Here is a 20,043-nt window from a genome sequence, read left to right as displayed (position 1 = left end):
AACAAGCTCCAAGGTCTTCAAGTTGACACAAGTACATTCTTTGTGCACAGTTGTCACTAGCTGAACAGTCAGACCAGGGAACAGAGTAGAGCTGGATGGAATAAAGTCTTTAGGCACCTGCAAGTGGATAATATGGTGCCCCATATTATTGCTCCATGCATGCCTAGGGAGACCCCTGGATCAAACACAAGTGCAGTGGGAGTTGTGCTTAGGGAGAGCAGGAAAACTGAGCAGCTGGTTAATTGCAGCCAGTGACTCACTTCTGGAAAACTGGATCTCCAACACAACCCAGCCCTGACTTTCAGAGCCTGTGCTGTTGCCCCAGGTTTTTCTAAACTCATCTTTATCTGGTTTTGCTCCTGCAGTGCATTCCTGAGGGCCAGCTCTTGGGGAAAGCAGAGGGCAACCTTTGCATACAACACCTTTCACACAACACCTTAGTGGCCAGGGTGACATCTGAGATGTCACCAGGAACTTTCTGGTTTTCCTTTTGGAGCTAAGCCATATGAAATACAGAGTGTTTGGGGGTAATATCATAGGGCCTGTAGTGTGTCAGCAATATCAGGGAGAGGCAAACCCTCTGCAGCAGAGATGGGGTTACAGCCAGCTGTGCCAGTTATTGTCTGCATGTGGCTCAACCTGGCTCCTTCACAGAAATTTGCATGCCAGAATTGCCTTTGTGTTAAAACTAGTCCGTTATGGGTTTTTATTGAAAGTTAGCAAATTATATATGGTCCCTGATATCCTGCCAGCAGTGAGACCATGAGTCAAGTGATGGGTCACAAAAAATTATTTAATAACACTGGTCTCGCGTAGGAGAAGGGAATACAGGTGACTTCATCCCTGGTAAGTAACAGCAGTGTTAATTACCCAATACAGCCTCACTCCTGCTGAGTCACAGCTGTGTCCAGTGAAGATAAGTGTGATAAAAGGGGACGGGTTGGCTAGGGGAAGGGAGGATTGTGGAGGGGGTGACTTTGAGGGTCTTGAACAGGAGAATCATGAAGAAATAGGCTCCTGAGTGGACAGAATTACCACTGTGAGGTCAGTCAGGGTCTGCAGTTAAAGCCTGTTATTGGAACCTGCAGTCACAGTCCAGCCAGGTAAAAGCCTGCAGTCAGAGTCTGCAAACGAATACCTGCAGTCACAGTTTAGCAGGAAATAACCAGCAATCAGAGGCTGCAAGGGAAACCCACAGTAGGAGCTTGCTGCAACCAGAACTGGTGAATAGATGGAGTCAGGATGGCTAAACTGTAAAGAGGAATGCTGTGGTAAGCAAGAAGTCAGTGTCTTGACTCATTTCTACTCTCCAACTAGAGGGCTGCTGCAGCTATGGATCCTTTCAAAAATGTCTTCACAATGTTTGCTGCCAGAAGTATTTTCAACAGTACTCAACTATTTTGCAGAGTTTAAATCCCTTCTGTTAGCTGCACAAGAATGTGCTACACTTATGTTAGGTGTTGAAGTCTCTAAATACAAATTTAGGTATTTTTGAAAGGTCTTCTGAGTACTAAATGTCTAGCTGGTGGCACACAATGCAATTGGAGACATTTAAGTAATGATTAAATTACTTCAATAAGATACAACATAAATAATTTAGAATCAACCCAGTACATTACATCTCCTACAGTGACAACTTTTGTCTTAGCACCTCTTCAGGCAACAATGCTGACCTGTCTAAGGTTTCAGTGTGTCATGTTCTCCTGTGTGTTCAGTGTGTGCCCTTGGATGTTAAATGAGTGTCTACTTAGCTATTTTTGCTAAATGACTTGCAACCTGTCAGTAGGTCTTTAGTAGCTCTTCTGCCCAAGGGCTCTTGCAGATCTGTCAGGTGCTGTAATTTGGCTCTTAAGTGACTTTGTGGCATGCAGTGCTGTTCTCCCTGCCGTTAAGCTTGATGCTGGTGTTAAACTTGCTGCTAAAAAAATACCCACTGCTTGGCACAAAGCCTAACACATCAGAATAGAAGGGATTTTTTGTTTTCTGCCAACCACACCTGCTGGTACACAGGAGAACATAAGTGTCTGTGTTGTTTTGTCTTGGTGAGTTTTTTGGGGGGAGGTTAGGGTTCTTTTCCTGAAAAACATTATTGTACATTAATCTATTTTTCCACACTACACAGTGGACTGGTTTTAGTATGAATGCTGGTCTGTGTCAAATCCAGACAGTGTTCTTATTCCTCTGGGAATCAGCCCGAAGGGTTAGGATATCTTGATTCCAGCAATAATTGACATTGCCCTCAGAGGAATGACAATTCTGGTTTCAGGAGGAAGTTCAAGCTTCCACATTCAGGCGAGGGCTTCAGTCTGAGAGCACTTCCATGGTCCTTTTCCTTTTTGGTACATCCCAGTATATGCAGGACAGCTAGATGGGGTTAAGAGTATTCCACCCAGAAAATCTGCATTCAGCCGCCCTCTTGCAATGCCTCAAACAGCAACATTCACAGTTCTCTTCAAAAGCAGTGATTTTTATTCAAAAAAGTGCTATATTTTTACTCTCAAATTATTTGCGGCTCAGGAATTTGCAGGTATTTCTGCAGTGCCTGCTTGTGGTCAGAATAATTAAGCTCTATTTTATTCTTTTAATCTTTTCTGTTACAGCCTAAACATTGAAGAAGGATTTCCTACCCTCTTGTGGAGTCCACAGGCAAAAGCAGCTTTAACAAAAAGTGACACCTTATATTAAGATGGGGTAAAAAAAAAAATAGTTAAATCTTTGAGTTGCAAAAACACCATCTGAAAACTCTGAGAAATAGATTTGTTTTCTTTTGCAAGCTCTGTGTTGATTTTTATTTTGCACCTTAATGCTGCAGAACACTTAAATCATATTTAGCCTTTAGCTAAAAGTTTCAAAATTATTTCTTCAATATTTAAATAAAAAAAATTGGTTTACAGGCATTAATTTTTCTTCTGAATAATAAAATATGCTGAAGAAGTCAGATAAGTTCAGGTGAATTAGTGCTTAATAGCATCCATTTTTCAGCTACAATGTTTTTTAACAAAAAACCAGACAACATTTTAATCAGCTTTAGTGAAAATTAGGTAAATGAAAGTAACCGTTCCAAGAAATTCTTGACAAAGGGGCATGTACAGCTGTAACAGTAATATGTTACAGTAATTTATTTATTCTTCTGTTTACAGAACCTAATCAAATTATCTTCCTTCCGGAAGTGTTGTGTGTCAGCCTTCATGGCTGCAGCAGCAACAGAGAATTGATGAAGCATTACAGCAAACACTGACATTAAAAAGGATGTGCAGTTTTTCGAAAACCACCCATGAATCTTTTTAGCTGTATGTAAACCAAGAACATTCCAGTTTTTCCTTTAAAAAAGGAGGAATGTTTTTACTTTTATTTTTAATTACTTATTTCTACCAAAATACAGGATGAAGAAAAAAGACTCAAAGAAGGGATTGAGTACTAAAGGACATCCTTTTCCCTAGAAAACTTTCCCCAACTTTTTCTTCAATGTGTAAGTAATTTTTTAATCTGGTTTTCTTCCTCAGGACTTACTGTGTTGCAACACTTTGTTGAACACCTCTAGATACCAAATCATGACTTCATCCAGACTCTGGAGCTCACAGCTGGTGTTGTATTGGTCTGATTTTAAGATTTCAGAGCCTAGAAATGCAAAGCGTGGGCTTTGCCCCTGTACTATGTGCACATACAGGTGTGGAACCATCCTGTCAAAAATGGTGGGAAATATGTCTGTGAGTGCTTCCATCCATCATCTCCAGAAATCCACTCTCCCAACAAGTCTCTGCTCTGCTCCATGGTCAAATCTGACATTTCCCCAGTGTCATGCTATGGCACACAGCACAGCCAGCTCCATGAAATCATGCCAGTACCTTGGGGCTCCCTCCTACAAACCGTGCACCCTGTCTTGTGATGTGGTTGTGTGTAGCACCTCACCTTCCTATTGGAGTTCTCTCTCTCTAACTATCCCAGCTTTCACCCATTTCCTTAGATCACCAAAACCACCATCCCTGTGAAAGAAGTAGTTTTCTTAGACAGTTTTCAGTTTTATTCTTGTTCACCTTTAGCTCGATTTTATCAGAGTTAAATACTAGCTGGTTTGTATAGTTTTGGTTTGGCTTTTTTGCTGTTGTTGTTTCATTGGTTGGGTTGTTGTTGTTGTTGTTCTTGACCACCTTTCTCCAGTAGCTGATATTTTTGCTAACTTCTTAGCACCTGAGGACTTGTGCAATGACACCTCCTGGATGGATTATTTCAGCTCTGCCTGCAGGTCTGTAATTTGTGCTTTATCATTTGATTAAAAAACACTTTGAAAACAGTCATTGCAGTTGTAGTACTCAGACTGCCATTTTCAGTGTACTCTACTGCCTTCCTGTTCTTTTCTTTATAGATTAATTAGTAAGTGCTGGAATTCCGTTCAGAAAACTTTGTGAATATTTATATAAGCTCCTTTATCTCTTCAGTATTTGCATTTACTGTCACATACAGTAACAGGTAACCTATGACTGGACTTATGTACATGAAGATAATACAATAACCTAAGAAATGTTATGCCAGATTCTACGAAATGACTCAGCACACTGAAACATGTACAGTATACATTACCCAGAGTCTCTGCTGTGTGTACGCAGTCACAAGTTACATGGCCAAGACACTGAAGAACCATTGTGTCCATGAGTCAGTGGAAGCACTCGTGCTTAAATCACAGGATGTAGTTATTAGATATTATCTGAAAATTAATGCCCTAGTTACAGCAATCTTTCCAAATGAGCTAGGGGATAAGAATGGAGCCAAAACCTTTTCCAGATGAAAACACTCTCATCATCTTTACATTCTCACAGGACTGCAGACATGGTAAACCAATCTCAGCCTGCTCTTATACATGTAATTTTTCATTCTGTAGCTGAAAAATATTTTAAATGTGGGTTGATTTATGGTATGATGGTCTACTTTTGGAAAAACTGCCTGCCTTTCCATGTGCTACATTGCATCCCTTATGAAAATAAGTTATCATTTAGGAAGGTGGGTACATTCCCTCAGAGAGACTAAAAATTAGAATTTCAAAAATGGAATAAATGAAATATAAATAAAAACCTTATCATATTTGTCAAAGGTTGAATGAGCAAAGCTTCAGCTCTCTCTCTCCAGTTACTGCACTGCACCCCTCTCACACAGACAGGACACCATAGTGATGGCTGGGTGCTGCTATGCAGCTATTTTAGTGTGAGGGTGCAGAAGGAAGATGACCCTGTTTGGCGATGCAAGACACTCTGGATCATTTGGTTTTGCTGATATTATGGGCTTTTTTTTTTTTTAATCAGCCCATAATAATAGTGATAGTGATTTTTATTTTTTCATTTCTCATTCTGACAATTTAGCAGAAATCAATAACTCATTCAAGCAATGCGACCAGCAGTGCAACATGGTCCATTCAAGAGGAAGAAAATGTGTTTCTACAGAGTTTGAAAATTATGTTTAAAGTCTGTGGAGCAGCCCTGGACCAGAACATCACCTCTAGTTCTGGAGATTCACCACTGGACATGCAAGGAAGGAATTGCAGGCAATTACATTGCCATTTCTGCTTCCTTTGGTGGAAATTGCAGGGAGTGAGTGGTATCTGCACACCCTGGGACCTGGCTGCAGGTCAGGGCTGCACAGGTGCCTGGAACCAGCAGAATATGGGGAGTAGGGAGGTCTGCCACAACTGGTCTTGCTCTCTCCTATCCTTTGCCCAGGCCAGCTCAGCCACCTTAGCCCTTTTTCTACCACTAAAATATTGCTCAGTGTGAGGAGACAGCTTAGCATGGGCCATATCCAGGTGGTTGAAGGCCTTTTGGTTCTTTCCACAGGCTGGACTTCTTGGTGGCTTGCATTTCAGTGCATTAATTCTTCATTTATTTTGTTCTGCTGGTGCTGTGAAGCACACCACCTTGCCTTCCCTTTTCCTTCCTTTTCTATCAGCTTAAAATAGCCTAAGGTTCTAATTTTTCTTTTGAAATGTGAATTAACAAGTCCTGTTAATACCTTGGTTGTTTTGGTTATGCTATTCCCTGCTGACTTGTGTTTTGCTCACTGCAAGCAACAGCAAAGAGAATTGGGAACTCTGGTTGCAGCTGCAGAACTCTTGTGCAGTTTAGGGATTACTTTTAACAGCTCTTATTAATGAATTGTTCTGCAAGGTACAATTGACCCAAAGACTTTCACATTCAACTATTCAACTCTTTTCTACATGTATTTAGACATTTTCTGTCAGTATTTTGCAATTCCTCTACTTCACCAATAATCACTAAGTATTGTACTTTGGGATCAAAATCGGAAAAAAGTTTGGACAGGAAAAAGTTGTGAAATAGAATGTTTTTAATATGATGAAACACTGGTATTTTTCACTTTATTATGAGAATAATAGCTGCAAATTATTCATAAAAGAGACAAAGGATAACAAGATGAGTAAGTTGAAAGAAAGAACATTTTCTTTTGTATTAAGACAATCCTAGTAATATATAAGTAAATATACGAGTTGTTAATTTCAAAGATATGAGACAAAATATCTGAATTTCTTCTTTTTATTGACTTTCTGAACTGAATTATTCTTTTGTTAATCCTTCTCTAGTTCTTGAACTGACTAATTTGGACAAAGATGCTACAGTTGGAGAAGGCAGTGATTTCTTTTCTCTACATATTCACTTTTAACATGGTTTAAGTTGCAATGGTTAAATTACAGAGGTACTGCTTCTAAAGCTGATCATATAGGTGTGTCCTACCTGGGCAGTTGAATAGATAGAAAACAGATCAATATAATTAAAAACAGGAAAACATAAAAGCAGAAGTTACATAGAAATAGGATACAGCAGGTGGAGGAATTTATTGCAAGTGCTTTAGACTAGAATTTTCCAGCTACAAAGCTTAAGGTCAGATCTTTACATTTGTGCAAGAAATATGCAGAGAAATCACATACCTTATCCTATGGAGACCCCCTGTCTAGGAAGTGGGGTGTGCTACACCTAGCAGGATCTTAAAAGGAACTGGGAGAGTATTTACTCTACAAACATTCCCATCACTCTGCACTAATGATAAAACACTGAACCAACTTTTTCAGAAGTGGTCACTGCTCACTACTAAGGGAGGGCAAAAGCCAGCACTACGGGCTGTAATACACGTGATGGAAGATTTGAGATATGAGTGTTCTAGCTCTGTATAGGTCATTTTAGTAAACCCATAGCCTTCTCAAACTGTTACATTCTATTTAAAGATCACAGATTGGCTCTTTTGGTAGCTGTGAGGAAAAAAATTCACAGCAAAGGGGCACAGATGATGGCCCTTTTAGAAAACCAATAATCCTCTGAAATTGTCTTGTTCTATTTTAAGGAACTCAGACTCAGAGGTTACTTAGAGGTATTTAGATCTTAGAGGTTATGTGCGGCAGTTTAAAAAAAAAAGATATTGGCTATGCATGACTTCACTGCAGATTGAACGACATCAGATAGCATACCTATCCTATTTTTATGAGGTTTTCCTGTGGATTTCTGGGGTGCATAGCACATTCAATAAAAGTTCTGCTTGAGACTGTACCCAGCAATTTTGTCTGAAGAAGGAAGGGTAACGAGAAGGAACATTATGATTGGCATTTTAAAATTTTGTGATAGCATTCTTAACATTGTAAGTTAATATGTGATAAAAATATTTTCTTGTTCCAAACTAGAAAGATGTAAATTGTCATTATTTGACTCTTCTCTTATTTGTGAACTGGTCTCTTTTTCCATAATCAGATGAGAAGAGAGGGAAAAAAATACAAACACTAGAAGAAAAAACAGCTGTAGGAAGCATGCAGCTAACAGCAAGAGACAAGCAGATGCCTGATAGCCTGTTGAAAAGTGGGAAGTTTTTCATAACATGCAGCAGGCAATTAAACCAGGCCCTACTTGTAAGAAATAGAGAAAAGAATGGGACAGTAGATATTCTGTAGGTCACCAATGCAATACAGTAATTGCTGTAGCTGCTATATATTTTAATATGTGCAATAAGATAAATGGTAAAACTCCTTCCCCTCTGTTTTATCTTTTTTTTTTTTTTTTTTTTTTTTGAATGCCAAAAACATTTCACAAATTTTTCATTTCCTAGTCAAAATTAGTTACAACTTTGAGATGATGTCATCTGTTCTGACATCTATTTATTTCAAATCCTTTTTGGTTTTGTCCATTAGGTTAAGGCTCTGGTTAGAGAAAAAATATTGGTGTTCAAATTTGAAATTAGAGCAAATACCTGGAGGAAGGAGACAAGAAAGAGGGCCTATGTGATATTTTTGGGATTCCCTGAATAGGGAGTGATCATAAAATTTGGTGGTTTTAAACTGCAACTTATAGAAAGCCTTGTGCTTGGAATGTAATTTAATCTTTCTTCATTTTCCATGTGTCTGATGTCCCCTAATTTTAGTAAGTTAATATTCATTGTTTCTTGGAATAGAAGTCAAAGCTGCTTCTACTATTCCTCTGTCTATTCATGCTGCACCGAAGGTAAAAACCTGTCCCATAGTGCATGCGGTTGCAGATTTTCTGTGATAAGGTTACCAAACCCACAGGATCAGCTGAAGAGTGAAGGGCAGAACAGAATTCTTATAAAAATTCTGGTACCAAATAACCACAGAAATACACAGGAAAGCCGTGGTAGACACTGAAAGATCTAGACTCTGGGAGGAGTTTTGAGATCAAGACTTAAATTTATAAGTAGGCATTTATAATTCTGGTAAGTGTCTAAGTCCTAATTATAGCTACAGTTGGAATGGCTGTTTAAATTCCAGCTGTAGTGGTCAGTGGCTATTCAGAAAATATGAATCATTTGCCAAACACCACCTAAGGTGTAATAGGGAACCTGAGATACCTACACAGAAGCTGAGAGCCAGGTGAGACACATCTGGGCACCTAAAGTGGCAGTAGGTGCTTCTCTGTGGGGCATCAGGCTTAAGCAAGGCACATAACAGAAGTTTTGACATCCAGCTGTGCAGAAATGTGAAAGCCTCAAACTGAGTCATGTCCTAGGGGCAACTTAACAACATTGACACCTTTTTTAACTTACATAGACACCTTTTGCTCCGAACTCACTGCAGCCAAGGCTATAGAGAAAGGGAATGTCCACCAAGTTGCTAATGATTTTTTGAGATATTTTCTACCAGATCTCAACAGATTACAGAGAGTATATGCTATGAATGCAGTCAATTAGTCACTTTTTTTTTTTTAAGTCCCTTTGCATAATCTGCTTTTACAGGTTTCTTCTGTGGAAGTGGATGAGCTTCCATCCTTCTGTGGGCGACCACCATCTCTGCTGCTATGTGAGATTTGTGCCATAACGTCTTGTGATGGTTGCTAGACCACCTTTTTTGCTAAACTGCAGGCTGGAATGATGAAAAGAAAGGGAAAAGCAGAGCCCAGAGTACTGATGTGTACAGTAGCAATGGCAGAGCAGGTAAGTGAGGAGGAAATACTGCTACAATTCTGGGAGTATTCAAGATTTTCTGATTTTCTGACACTGCATTTTGGAAATATTAAACAACATTTTCCTCACCTTTATAGCTCTGCCCTGTGTCCCCTTACTTTTGATGTCTATTTGGTTTACCTAGACAAATTCTGTCAGGATCCTTTTGTGTGAGTTTCTTCTTTTATTTTGCATAGTTCCAGAAAGCAATCAAGGTAATTATGAATTGAAAAGGAAAAGGACAAAGATCATGATGAGCTGTATAATGAATATTGATTCCTTAACAATAACCTCATTTTCCAAATGAAGACTTATTGGATTCTATCAGAGCTAGTTACAGTCCATAGATTCTTTAATTTTTATTATTTTTCTTCTGTAGGTTTGTATTTCTAGATCTGAACAAAGTAATGCTGTTTCATTTTATGACTTTTATAAATGCTTATTATTTCAAAATGTCTGAAGTTAAAAAAATTTTCAGGTACTACTTAATTAAACATTGGGCTTTGAGATAATGTCAGCTCATTTCACTACTGCAGATGAAAGTAAAACATGTCTTTGAAAATTAAACTGTTAGGTAAAGAAAGATTTAAAAATACGTTGTTAGTGAAATTTTTCATTTTTTTTTAGGAAACATAATCGCTATCAGTGATAGAATTCTCTGTTTATATAAAATGAGCTAGTATGTTAATTACTGTTGCTGGAGAGCAAGTGCCAGCTTAAATAATGTGCAAATGGTCAGTGCTTTTTTTTTAATAAAGAGGTTTTACAGGTCATTCTGCAGTATAATTAACCCATAATTTTGTTCAAGCTGGAAACCATCATCCATCATAATTATGTAAAGGACTGGCTATAATAGGAACCTAATCTCATTTCAGGTTCTGGATTGGATCTTTTGATTAAATTAGCAAACAGAGATGACAACGATAATAACAGGAATTGTTGCTGATGGTGGAATGCATCACTAATAACTGTCTGGGAAGCTCTGCCAGACTCTGACAAATACTGAAAACACTACTCTTCCTATGCAAAGCTAGAGGTGGGCAAATGAGATGTGATAGCAGAGAAGGAAATCGGCCCATAGAGTAAATTACTTAAAGCACGGCTTACGCACTGCTCATGCCCTGGAAAGAGGACGCTCCTCAGGAACATGAGGCCACGGTGGGGCTGCTGTGCCAGCCCAGGGAGCTGCATGGAAATGAGTGCCTCATTTCTGCATCCCCAGAGCTTGTGCTGCCCATGCTTCCAGGCCCATGTGTCTGCTCATTAGGGGCCAGGGCAGGAGCAGGAGGTGAGAGGCAGAAATACAGTCAGGAAGCTGGGTTCTGATTTGGATATTGGGCTGGGAGGAAGGTGTGGTTTTTTTCAAAAATACACTATGCTGGTGTGTTGCTTAACTTCCATCTCTTTCAGATGTTATACACCCTACTGGGCATGTATCCCCAAGCAAGACATCCTTTCACTTCACATGACACATGTGCTGACACACATGACAAGAATATAAATGGCAAACACTCTGACCTCCAGTCAGTAAATATCCAGAGCATCCTCCATAGTACACAGTGACTGTGCATAGCAGGGGCTCAACATTTCCCCTTTTCTTTGCCCAGAGCTTTCTCCATTTAATTCAATCATTTGAAATCTGATTATGTTCCACAAGACACAGGAAAGGTAGGTGAATGGTGATTCTTAACTCAATCCCCAGGTAATGCTGGTGTGAGAGCTGCAGAGAGGAGCCTATGAAATGCCTTTAGAGACACAAATGCATCAGCATCTCCGATAACACTTAGACATGGCTTCTTTACAATCCCTGTCCGTGCACCATTGCTAGAATAGGAAACTGAAGGAATCTTCCTGTTTTATTTAAAAGGGTGAAACAGCTCATGTTTTCCCAATCAATGGCTTTTCTATGGGAATTACCAAAAAGATTCCAAGGGCATACAATGCTCTTGGCAGTCCTGATTAATAAATATGATCAATAGTCTAGTAATTTTACATTCATAATTATTTTATGATTCTATTACAAAGGCTATTTAGGTAATTTTATAGTACAGACATTTCATTGAAAAACTTATTTTATAATCCATTTTTCCCCTCTCAGGTTTTTACATTATTCTTCAACTGATTACTTTAAATAATCATATGACTTTGAGATATTTAACAGTAAAAGGTGGATGCTTATGATAAGTGAGCTAAAAGCAGTGAGGAGCAGGATTTTCTTCATAAAGCAGACAGCTTCACTAGGAAAGCATTTGGATTCCTTGTTTCTGTAGAATAAGAATGATCACCAATGACTGGGTCTTACCTCCAAGCCTAAACAAAAAGTACGCAAGTGATGATCTGCAGGAAAAGTATTCTCACTGATGAAGGGTCACTTTTAAGGGGAAATACACTTTTGAAATCATATAGTAAAAGATATACTGTTTTCTGGAGGAAAACTGAGTGATCTCTGCTGAAGTTTTATAAAGCAGGAGTGACTAGGTCAATCAATGGCGTTTATATGACACAGAAATAATCAAGGCAGGCCCTTAATTTCGAAGGGATATGCATTATACTCTCATTAGTGCACCATCTAGCGGGCTCGTGGGGAAAACACCTGCAGCAATGCTAAAATAGTCACCAATAAAAATAGCCTGGTAAAAATAGATTGACCATGTATACAGCATTCCTGCAGCAAAAAGGGCTATCAGAATGGCTTTTTTCCTTAGTAACTTCAATTCGTGAAAGTGAGAAAATGACACTTCCAACCATCAACTAAGGCAGAAACTTTACATCGGCATATAAGTCTCTCAACATGCTTTGAGACCCAGCAAAAACTACCCGTGTAAGGTAATGGGTAGTCTTGCCTATTTCAGGCCTTTAACTTAACACTCCGTTGTGTTTGCAGTTTATTAGACTTCTCTGTTATTGTTAGGTTAGGATGCCTAGTAAGTTTTCCCCTGCTTTAGCTATTTCTAAATCTTAGCAAGGGCCAAGCTCTATGATGAAGCAGGATTGAATGTGTGCTTCCCAGTTTCTGCAGCTCTTCTTCAGGCGCGGCTGGGCTGTGTGGAGGAGGCGGCGTTCCCAGCATTTGGATGCTGCGGGATGTTTGCTCTGTGCTATTTAATGCATACGGGCGTATCCTGCAGGCGAAGCAGCTCGACCCCGGGGCTCTGGGGAGCGTTTGGCCCTGTCATTGTCCCTTTGCAGAAGTGGGGAAGACGGAGAAATGCCTCAAATGCTGCGCAGGAGCCTGGAGGTCACTTCTCGGGTAGCTGGGCCCGGAGGAGCCCCGGCGCTGGGGCTTCGGCACCCTCCTTGTCCTCCCGGGCCCGGTACCTGCCGCCGTGTGAATGCATCCTTCACTGTTCGTGCTCCTGCCATCGCCTGCCCCCTCTCCCAGCTGTATATTGTGTATCTGTGCATTCAAAGGCACCTTTAAAGAGACCTACGATTTCCCACTCACTCTCTTTGAATTGTCCATTCCCCCTTAGAAAAGAAATGACCCAAGCTGAAGGCAGGGCAGGTCGCAAAGCAGGTTATTAACATAGTAACGTCATATTTTTCACTGTAATATAGTATCCTTCTCCGTGTCTTCCCTTCCTTCCTGATGCAACAGCATTTTTCCCCTAAATGCCGCTCTCCGCACCCTTCACCCTCACTTTTTCCATTCGCACAAGGCTGCGGCTGCCGGTGTTCCCCTCGGCAGCTCCCGGGCCCGCCAGCAGCACCCCCCCCGCAGGCCCGGGCGGCGCCGCCCGTCAGGGCCCGCCCGGCCCCGCGCTCGCAGCCGCCCGGGCGGGGCCGCGCCTCCGCCCTCCTCCCCCGTCACGGCGGGGCGGCCCGGCCCGGCCTGGCCCCGGCCCGCCCCTCCACGCCCCGCACGCCACCGCCCCCCGCCGCACCCCCGGGAGCGGGTTCGCCGCGGCCGGGTAAGAGCGGCGGGAGCTCCGCTGGGGCGCCGGGGGTGCCGCTCGCCGCGGGCAGGGGGGACCAGGGCGGCGTCCGGCCAGCCGGGAAGGGGCTGCCAGGCGCGGGGAGCCTGCCGGAGGGCGGCGGGGAGGGCCTCGCTGGGGCCGGGGCCGCACCCCCGTGCCCGGCCGTGGGGCGAGCGGAGCGGCTGTGGGCGAGGCGGGGGTGGCCGGGCCGGGCCCCAAGGGGAGCGCGGTCGGTCGTGTCAGCACCGGCTCCTTGCCCCGCGCCCTTCCCTGTGACACCCACGGTACCAGGGCTTTGGGCTTGGCGATGCTCTCGGGGGAGGGTCGGGGCCTGCAGCGGGTGTTTTATAGCAGCTGGTGTGGAACTGTGGGGTAGGACGGGCACCCCCGCCTTGTGAAAATGCTCCCCTTGCTGTTCCAGGCCCGAGGTGAGCATGTCAGCGGGAGGAGGGGACATTATAAAAGTGGCCGATGTAAATAGTGAGCCCGGGCCTGGCGCGCCGGGCGGCGTTATCGCTGTTTTCCTGGTGAATCACTCGCCGCCGCATCAGGAATGGGCGCCTCTTCGAACTCAGCAATTCAGCGGAAGGTTTCACTCTGCTTTGCATGCAGTGCAGGGCACTGCATCTTAGTTGAAGAACCCCGGTGATAAAATCTCAGGGTGCTTGGCCAGAAGCAATGTGCTGCTGAGCTGCGATCCCCTCCACGAGCCCTTCCAAGGCGAGGGCTGTGCCAGCAGGGCGAGTGGAGCCCTCCTGACGGGTCATTACACAGGCTTGAGCTTTGCCGGCAGTGCAGCCCTTCTGCTTGGAGCCTGGGGATTGTGCAGTTGCTCTTAATGGAAAAGAAGGAAAAGGGGACCAAAAAAAAGTTAAACCATGTCAAAATTAGAAGAAAGTGGTGCTAAATGGTGGTGTAGATATAACCTGTGTCTGTGTTTGCTTCATGAAGACGCCTTTTGTAGTCTTGGGAAGAGTATGAGGTAGCACTTGGTGGGTGAAGTGAAGTGAAACTCTTGAGAGAGGAGAAGATGAACTGTAGGTAGTCATTAGCACCCTGGTAGGCCTCAGAGAGACTCGCCATGCGTTGAAATCAGATTCTGAGCAAAGATAACTTCTCCCTCGGTGCGCTTGATCTGAGCACTTGGTTCAATGTGAACAAGCTATCCTGAGGGAGAATTGGGTGAGGACAAACAGCACACCAGATATATCAGGCTTCTCATCCATCTTCTTTTTTCCAGGAGATGTTGTTTGCCTACCAGCTGCCCAAGAAACTGAGCAGTTTGAAATGGTCATCTCAGGTCCATTTCCAGACTTCCCATTCCCTCTCTTTCCCCATAGTTCCAGTCCTCAGTGTTCATTTTCCAATTCCTTGCTTCATTGTAAAACCTTTAAATGCCTTGTGCGCTCCTAGGAAACATAATTCTCTTACTTAAGGCATTCTGCCAAGCACAAATATGTTCTCATAGGCTTGTGAAAGCTATGTGCTTCCTTCACCTCGTTCATCATAAATATCAGTGTGGATGAATCAGACAATTACAAGCATGTTAATTTTTATCCATATATGCTAAGCGTTGGTGATGCATTAGGCCTAATAGAATTTCAGGCTTCTATAATTTAGTTTTTCATGCTGAGCAGTTTAAATGTCACTGCTTTAGATTGCATCTTTGTTCAACAGAATCATTTTTAGGAAAAAATGACTAAAACACTGACTAGTGGCACAATCTAATAATTATTTTAAAAAAACCCAAATACAGAGCTGTTAGATGATGCAAGCTTGGTTTTTGTAGATTTCAGCATCAGTAACATGGCAAGGCTAAGAGAATTGTGCAGAGTACATAGGAAGTTACCTTTTGACATCTCTTCTGTTAGTGTTGATGCAGTTTTAAAAAAACTTTGCTTTTTCCTACCATAATGGATTTAAGTTTGACTTCTACCTGAAACTAGAGGATGAAAAAAAATCTGGAAACTTTTCTTTTAAGAAGGCTAGGAGAATTTACTTTTACTGCTACTTTGTTTGCATATTTGTTATGCTCCACAGTTGGTTTTTATTATGGGGGCCTGCAGCCTGTCTGTGGACCAGGATTTCAGCACATTAGGATCTGTAAAAGGAGAAAGTGGGAAATGTAGTATCAGTCTCTAAATGTTTTAGCTTAAGTTTAAAGAAAAAAAAGACTTAAGTCCATGAAAAAATTAGACCTCTTTTGTCCCTTAGCAAAAATAATGACAGATTTAATGCTCACCTCTATCTTACTAAGTCAGTTGCTATGATCAGTTATGAGAATCCCTCAGGTGCTGTAGTAGGAAGTCCTTATCTTTTCTGTAGCTAACATTGTGACTTGCTGAATTTTTTCCCTAAGTTTTTCAGCAGTTCATTGCTTTTGTCTGTGTTTTCACCCTGCTTGAAGAATTTTGCGCTTCTTTTTTTTTTGGGAGGGGTAGTTTATACAGGAAGCCACATATTGTTTAGAAGAAGCTTTGTTATTATGACCTTTATTTAGGAAAAAAAATCCCGTAAGGAAAGCCGCATGACTTATTTCTGGATACTTAAAGGCAGAAAATCAGATTTAAATTTCAGATCAGATTTAAATTTTCAAGTGTTCTATGGAATGCAGTATATACTTTTTGCTTTCTGAAAGTTAAGGGTCCATGTAAACATTTCTAGGTCCTAATGCTATAATATTGCTTAAACAGTAAAACTATTGCTAAAGGGTTCTTATCCTAATGTATTTGGGCTAGATTTCTGGGAGCAGGAGGATTCTTCAAATATCTAAACGAGAAAATACAGAATAGATTAGGTGCTTATTAACTGACTGGACTCTGCAAAATATTCATGTGACTGCTGTGAAATCTGACATGCAGTGCTGGTCACCTTTCGTCCTGATGGAGCTTTCAGGAATAATACTGGGAGCTGCTTAGATGTGGAGACTTTCTTTCTTTCTGTCTCTACATTCATAGCCAATGGAAAAGAGGATTTTTTTCTTATGCCTGACAAACACCTTTCTAGAAAATATGTTGATACTAAGGTTCATTTTTTGTTTTGGTATGGAGTGACCATGTGATGTAGGAACTAGCTAATGCAGAAATTATGAAAAATATATTCAGTCCTTTGAATTCTTTAAACCTCAGTGTACAGTGAGGTCCTGCTTCAGTTAGTGTTAACAAAATGTTCTGATCTTTAATTTGTGCCTGTGGACTCAGTTCCTTGGACTTTCTGCAGCAGCTTGACAAGTTGAATTGGCACTAGGTTTACTCCCATTCAGAGGCAGAGATTTTGAGCAGAAGATAAAATGTACAATCAGAAACTCACACCTGACTGAAACTTTTAGAGGAACTGAAGACTACCACAAGTGCAGCTGCGTTCCAGTTTGAAGGCAAAGTGTACTTCCTGCAACTGCAGCAGGCTTTTAACTTCCCTGTTTTGTAAGTTATGCAGCCAGTCGTACCAAAATACGTCAGGTCACGACAGAGCAGTTAAATGCTGTGAAAGTGAAAAGGGGTAATTTCTATGGAAATTCAGGGTCTTGATGAATGCTCCTGTCACCCTGGATGGAAGGAAGTGCTTGGTGCATGCCTGTTTTGTTTCCTGGTGGTTGAAACCCTGACCTTGTCTAGGTCATTAGCATTTGACCTTCCAAGGGTTCAGCTTATCTGTGTTTTCAGAGGAGTCTGAGTAACTCAGCGCTAACAAGTGAAGGGGCTGTGAGTGGAAGTAGGGTGTTCGTCTGGTTCAGATGCCTGTGTTACTGTGAGAACTAGAGGGAGAATTGTGGTGAGGATTGGGAGGTGATGACAGCTGGTAGCTGTCCTCTTACCTCTCTTTCTGTGTTCCCCAGACCAGTCACTTACTCTGTCACTCTGAATTATTGAAATACTCAGGAATAGCTCGGTTAGCAGAAGAATGTGAATGGAGTAAACCAGCTGTGAGTTTACATGGCTATCCTACAAATGTACTATAAATCTCAATTTTTAAGTATGTGAGTTTATAAAGAGAATTGTGACAACAATTAGAGAGGTCTACATGTGTAGATGAAAAGCTGAACTATATCCTGTGGTTTTTGCACTCTGTCATCTGAACATCTCGCTATCTATTGTGTTAGGCTCTAGTAAAAAGTTGAAAAATTCTAAAGTCTTATGTATTAAACAATCTGTACTTAGTGTAGTGGAGTGTAACTTCTTTAGAGATACTTAGAGTTAGCTGTAGAAATTTGCAAGACAAAGAAAAGCAATAACTTCTTTTGTCAAGACTTGGATGAAATAGTCAGTATATATCTCTTGATTGTAAAAGCATTCCTGAGAACAGTGTTACAGGCAGCTGTTTGGTGAATACATATACGAAAGAAGAAAAACCAATTATGAAATACTATTTCAGTTAATTCTACACAAAGGAGCTTGGTCTTTTGCCATCTCTTCCTAGCATTTTAACATTACTGTTAAATATACATTTAACTTTTAACATTAACTATAATATTTAACTAAAATTTTTTTAGTCAGTAGCATTGTAGTTAGCATGCTACTGAAGTATCTAGAAATAGTAATAACTTTAAAAAAAACCTGTCAGCAGTTCTGAGCAATCTTTTTCAAAACTATCCACCTAGTTTTTAGGTGGTTTCTTTGGATTTTATGTCTATGATTGCATTTTTCACTGAATTGGTAGATTTCCTTATTTTGTTGATACACCAAGGTATAGAGCCATTTATTTGCTCTAAATTTTGTGTGGGTTTGGTCTTACAGTACAAATTCAATGAAGTGTTGCCTGGAGTTTCCAAAAAGATCAAGGGTTGTAATGCCAGCCTTGGCCCAGATAAGTGGGATTTTGGCTGGCTGGCTGACTGTCTCCAGACTTCAGGCAAAATTATTTCAATCTGCATGTGGTACAGACAAAGTCAGGGAACGACACTGCAGACAGCTATCATGACTCTGGGGCAGCAATGCAGCAAGTAGAAGAGTGCAAATATACTCCCTGTCGCCTCGTCTGCAGTCAGGTTGTTCATTACCAGGGGAGACCTCAAGCCCTGAAGACTCCAAGCAGGATTTGGGATCGTAGTGAAGCAGCCATTTAGAAATCAGGCAGGGTTCCTCTTCACGGTAGCAGCAGCTTTTTCATGGGGCACAGGTGATGTCACCTGCAGGGCAGCAGGAGTGGGCCTGACCTCTGCAGTTACGGCCCTGGTGAAGTTTGGTGGATGTACAATGTCAGGACCAGTGTCTTGGCTCCACTAGAGATCATTTCATATTACAGAGATATGAAACCAGTCATGTTTTAAAGCAGCCTGGGTATTGCTGCCTGTATTAATACAGGCATTTCCAAGGGAAATATTTGGCAACAAGGACTGTTAATTGTTTGTATTTAAAAAGAAGTTAGTAAGGATTTGAGTTTCCAAATTGTAGCACAGCTGCTGTCATACAGCCTTTGGCCTTTTCATTTCCTTCTTTTCACACAGTAAATGTGCTTTCTTTTCCTCTATACCTGAAACTGAGTTTTAGAGGTGTCTCTTAACCAGAAGCTGATGGGCCAGGAGAAGAAGATTGCTTAGAAGGCACATGGTTTGGGTTGAGCAGTGGAAATGCGGGGAAGTGGTGAAGTTAAAATGTTCAACCTGTGAAGGTGATGTGCAGGAGAGCACAGCCTGGATGAAATTGAGGGATTGTGTTGGATATGTATGTGCTTGATTATTCTTCATTCTCATTGCACAACAGATAAAGTTTGCAGTTTTGATTTGCACAGGTATTGCAATCTATGTCTTGTTGATTTCGATTTAGGTTATGAACACATGAGCTTGTGCTGAAATTTGATCTGTATGGATGGAAAAATACCCCTAAAAATGTGTTTGAATACCCAAGTTGTTGAAAAGTGAATTCATTTTGACAAACACAGCAGCTGAAACAGGTTAAAAAGCTAATTCATAGAACTTAGGTGGCACTGGGTTAAACTAAAACTGAAGTTGATACAAATGATTGGTGTTTAGAGGAAAATGGGTGCTGCCTTTTTTTTCTGATGTCTTGTGTGATATCTGCTGAGGTTTTTTTTCCACTGGTTACTTATGCTGGATTATACTGGTGGGATGAGTGATATATGGTCTGTAAATAACAGTGTAATTGGTTTGGGACATAATTCTTCAGAGGGTTTGGCATTTTCAGATTAAACATACAGCTTTTTTTCTGGAATGGCAACAAATGAAAATTGCACTCCTTCTTTGATTGCAGTGGGGAAGATACATAAGAAGTTTGACAAAGAAACTCTGTCTTTGAAGTACAGTGCTTTCAGAGACGATAAACAATTAGTGTAAGGAGTTTTCTTTGATCTTCTCCCGTGTATTCTTTAAGAAGATTAAGACCTTTATGAACCAATGACCAAAACATAACTATTGTTTTCTGTAGGTAGAGTCTGTCTGTCATTTTCCTCTTGTGGATGACGGTGACAGCAGATCTCCTCAGCCATGTCGTACGGACCGGGTTTTGGGGATCCTAATCAACTAGCCCAGCGCATAACTTCTAATATCCAGAAGATCACACAATGCTGTAAGTTGCATTTGTGCATGTTTTGTGTAAAATTTTAATAATGGTGTACCCCCATTCGAGGTAAGTTTCTCAGATTCATTCATGGGAATTAATTCCGACTCTGCCTACTCATTTGGCAGCTTTGTGGCACCCCACACAGCGTATCCATTCCTTCCTTCATGTGCATG

General features: G+C 41.3%; 1 protein-coding gene and 1 long non-coding RNA gene across 4 annotated transcripts in view; both read left to right on the top strand.

Annotated features, from left to right (window-relative positions):
* The first annotated feature begins 3,391 nt into the window (after positions 1–3,391).
* LOC134547738 (uncharacterized) lies at positions 3,392–9,852 on the top strand. The gene is made up of 3 exons (XR_010079585.1): positions 3,392–3,469; positions 4,186–4,243; positions 9,232–9,852. It is a non-coding gene; the product is annotated as an uncharacterized LOC134547738 (long non-coding RNA).
* A 3,373-nt stretch (positions 9,853–13,225) lies between these two features.
* The window catches only part of STX7 (syntaxin 7), a 31,858-nt gene continuing 25,040 nt past the window's right edge, over positions 13,226–20,043 (top strand). The window contains exons 1-3 of one of the 3 annotated variants that reach the window (XM_063390028.1): positions 13,297–13,349; positions 19,562–19,640; positions 19,736–19,876. In XM_063390028.1, the coding sequence (XP_063246098.1) occupies positions 19,795–19,876 (82 nt within the window). In that variant the 5' untranslated portion in view covers positions 13,297–13,349; positions 19,562–19,640; positions 19,736–19,794. Of the gene's footprint in view, positions 13,350–13,423; positions 13,784–19,561; positions 19,641–19,735; positions 19,877–20,043 lie in introns of those variants that run through there. The other 2 variants (XM_063390029.1, XM_063390030.1) reach the window with 2 other exon arrangements.

Source organism: Prinia subflava, chromosome 2 (genome assembly GCF_021018805.1).
Source record: "Prinia subflava isolate CZ2003 ecotype Zambia chromosome 2, Cam_Psub_1.2, whole genome shotgun sequence".
Classification (NCBI taxonomy): Eukaryota; Metazoa; Chordata; class Aves; order Passeriformes; family Cisticolidae; genus Prinia; species Prinia subflava.
This window is presented reverse-complemented; position numbering and strand designations above follow the sequence as displayed.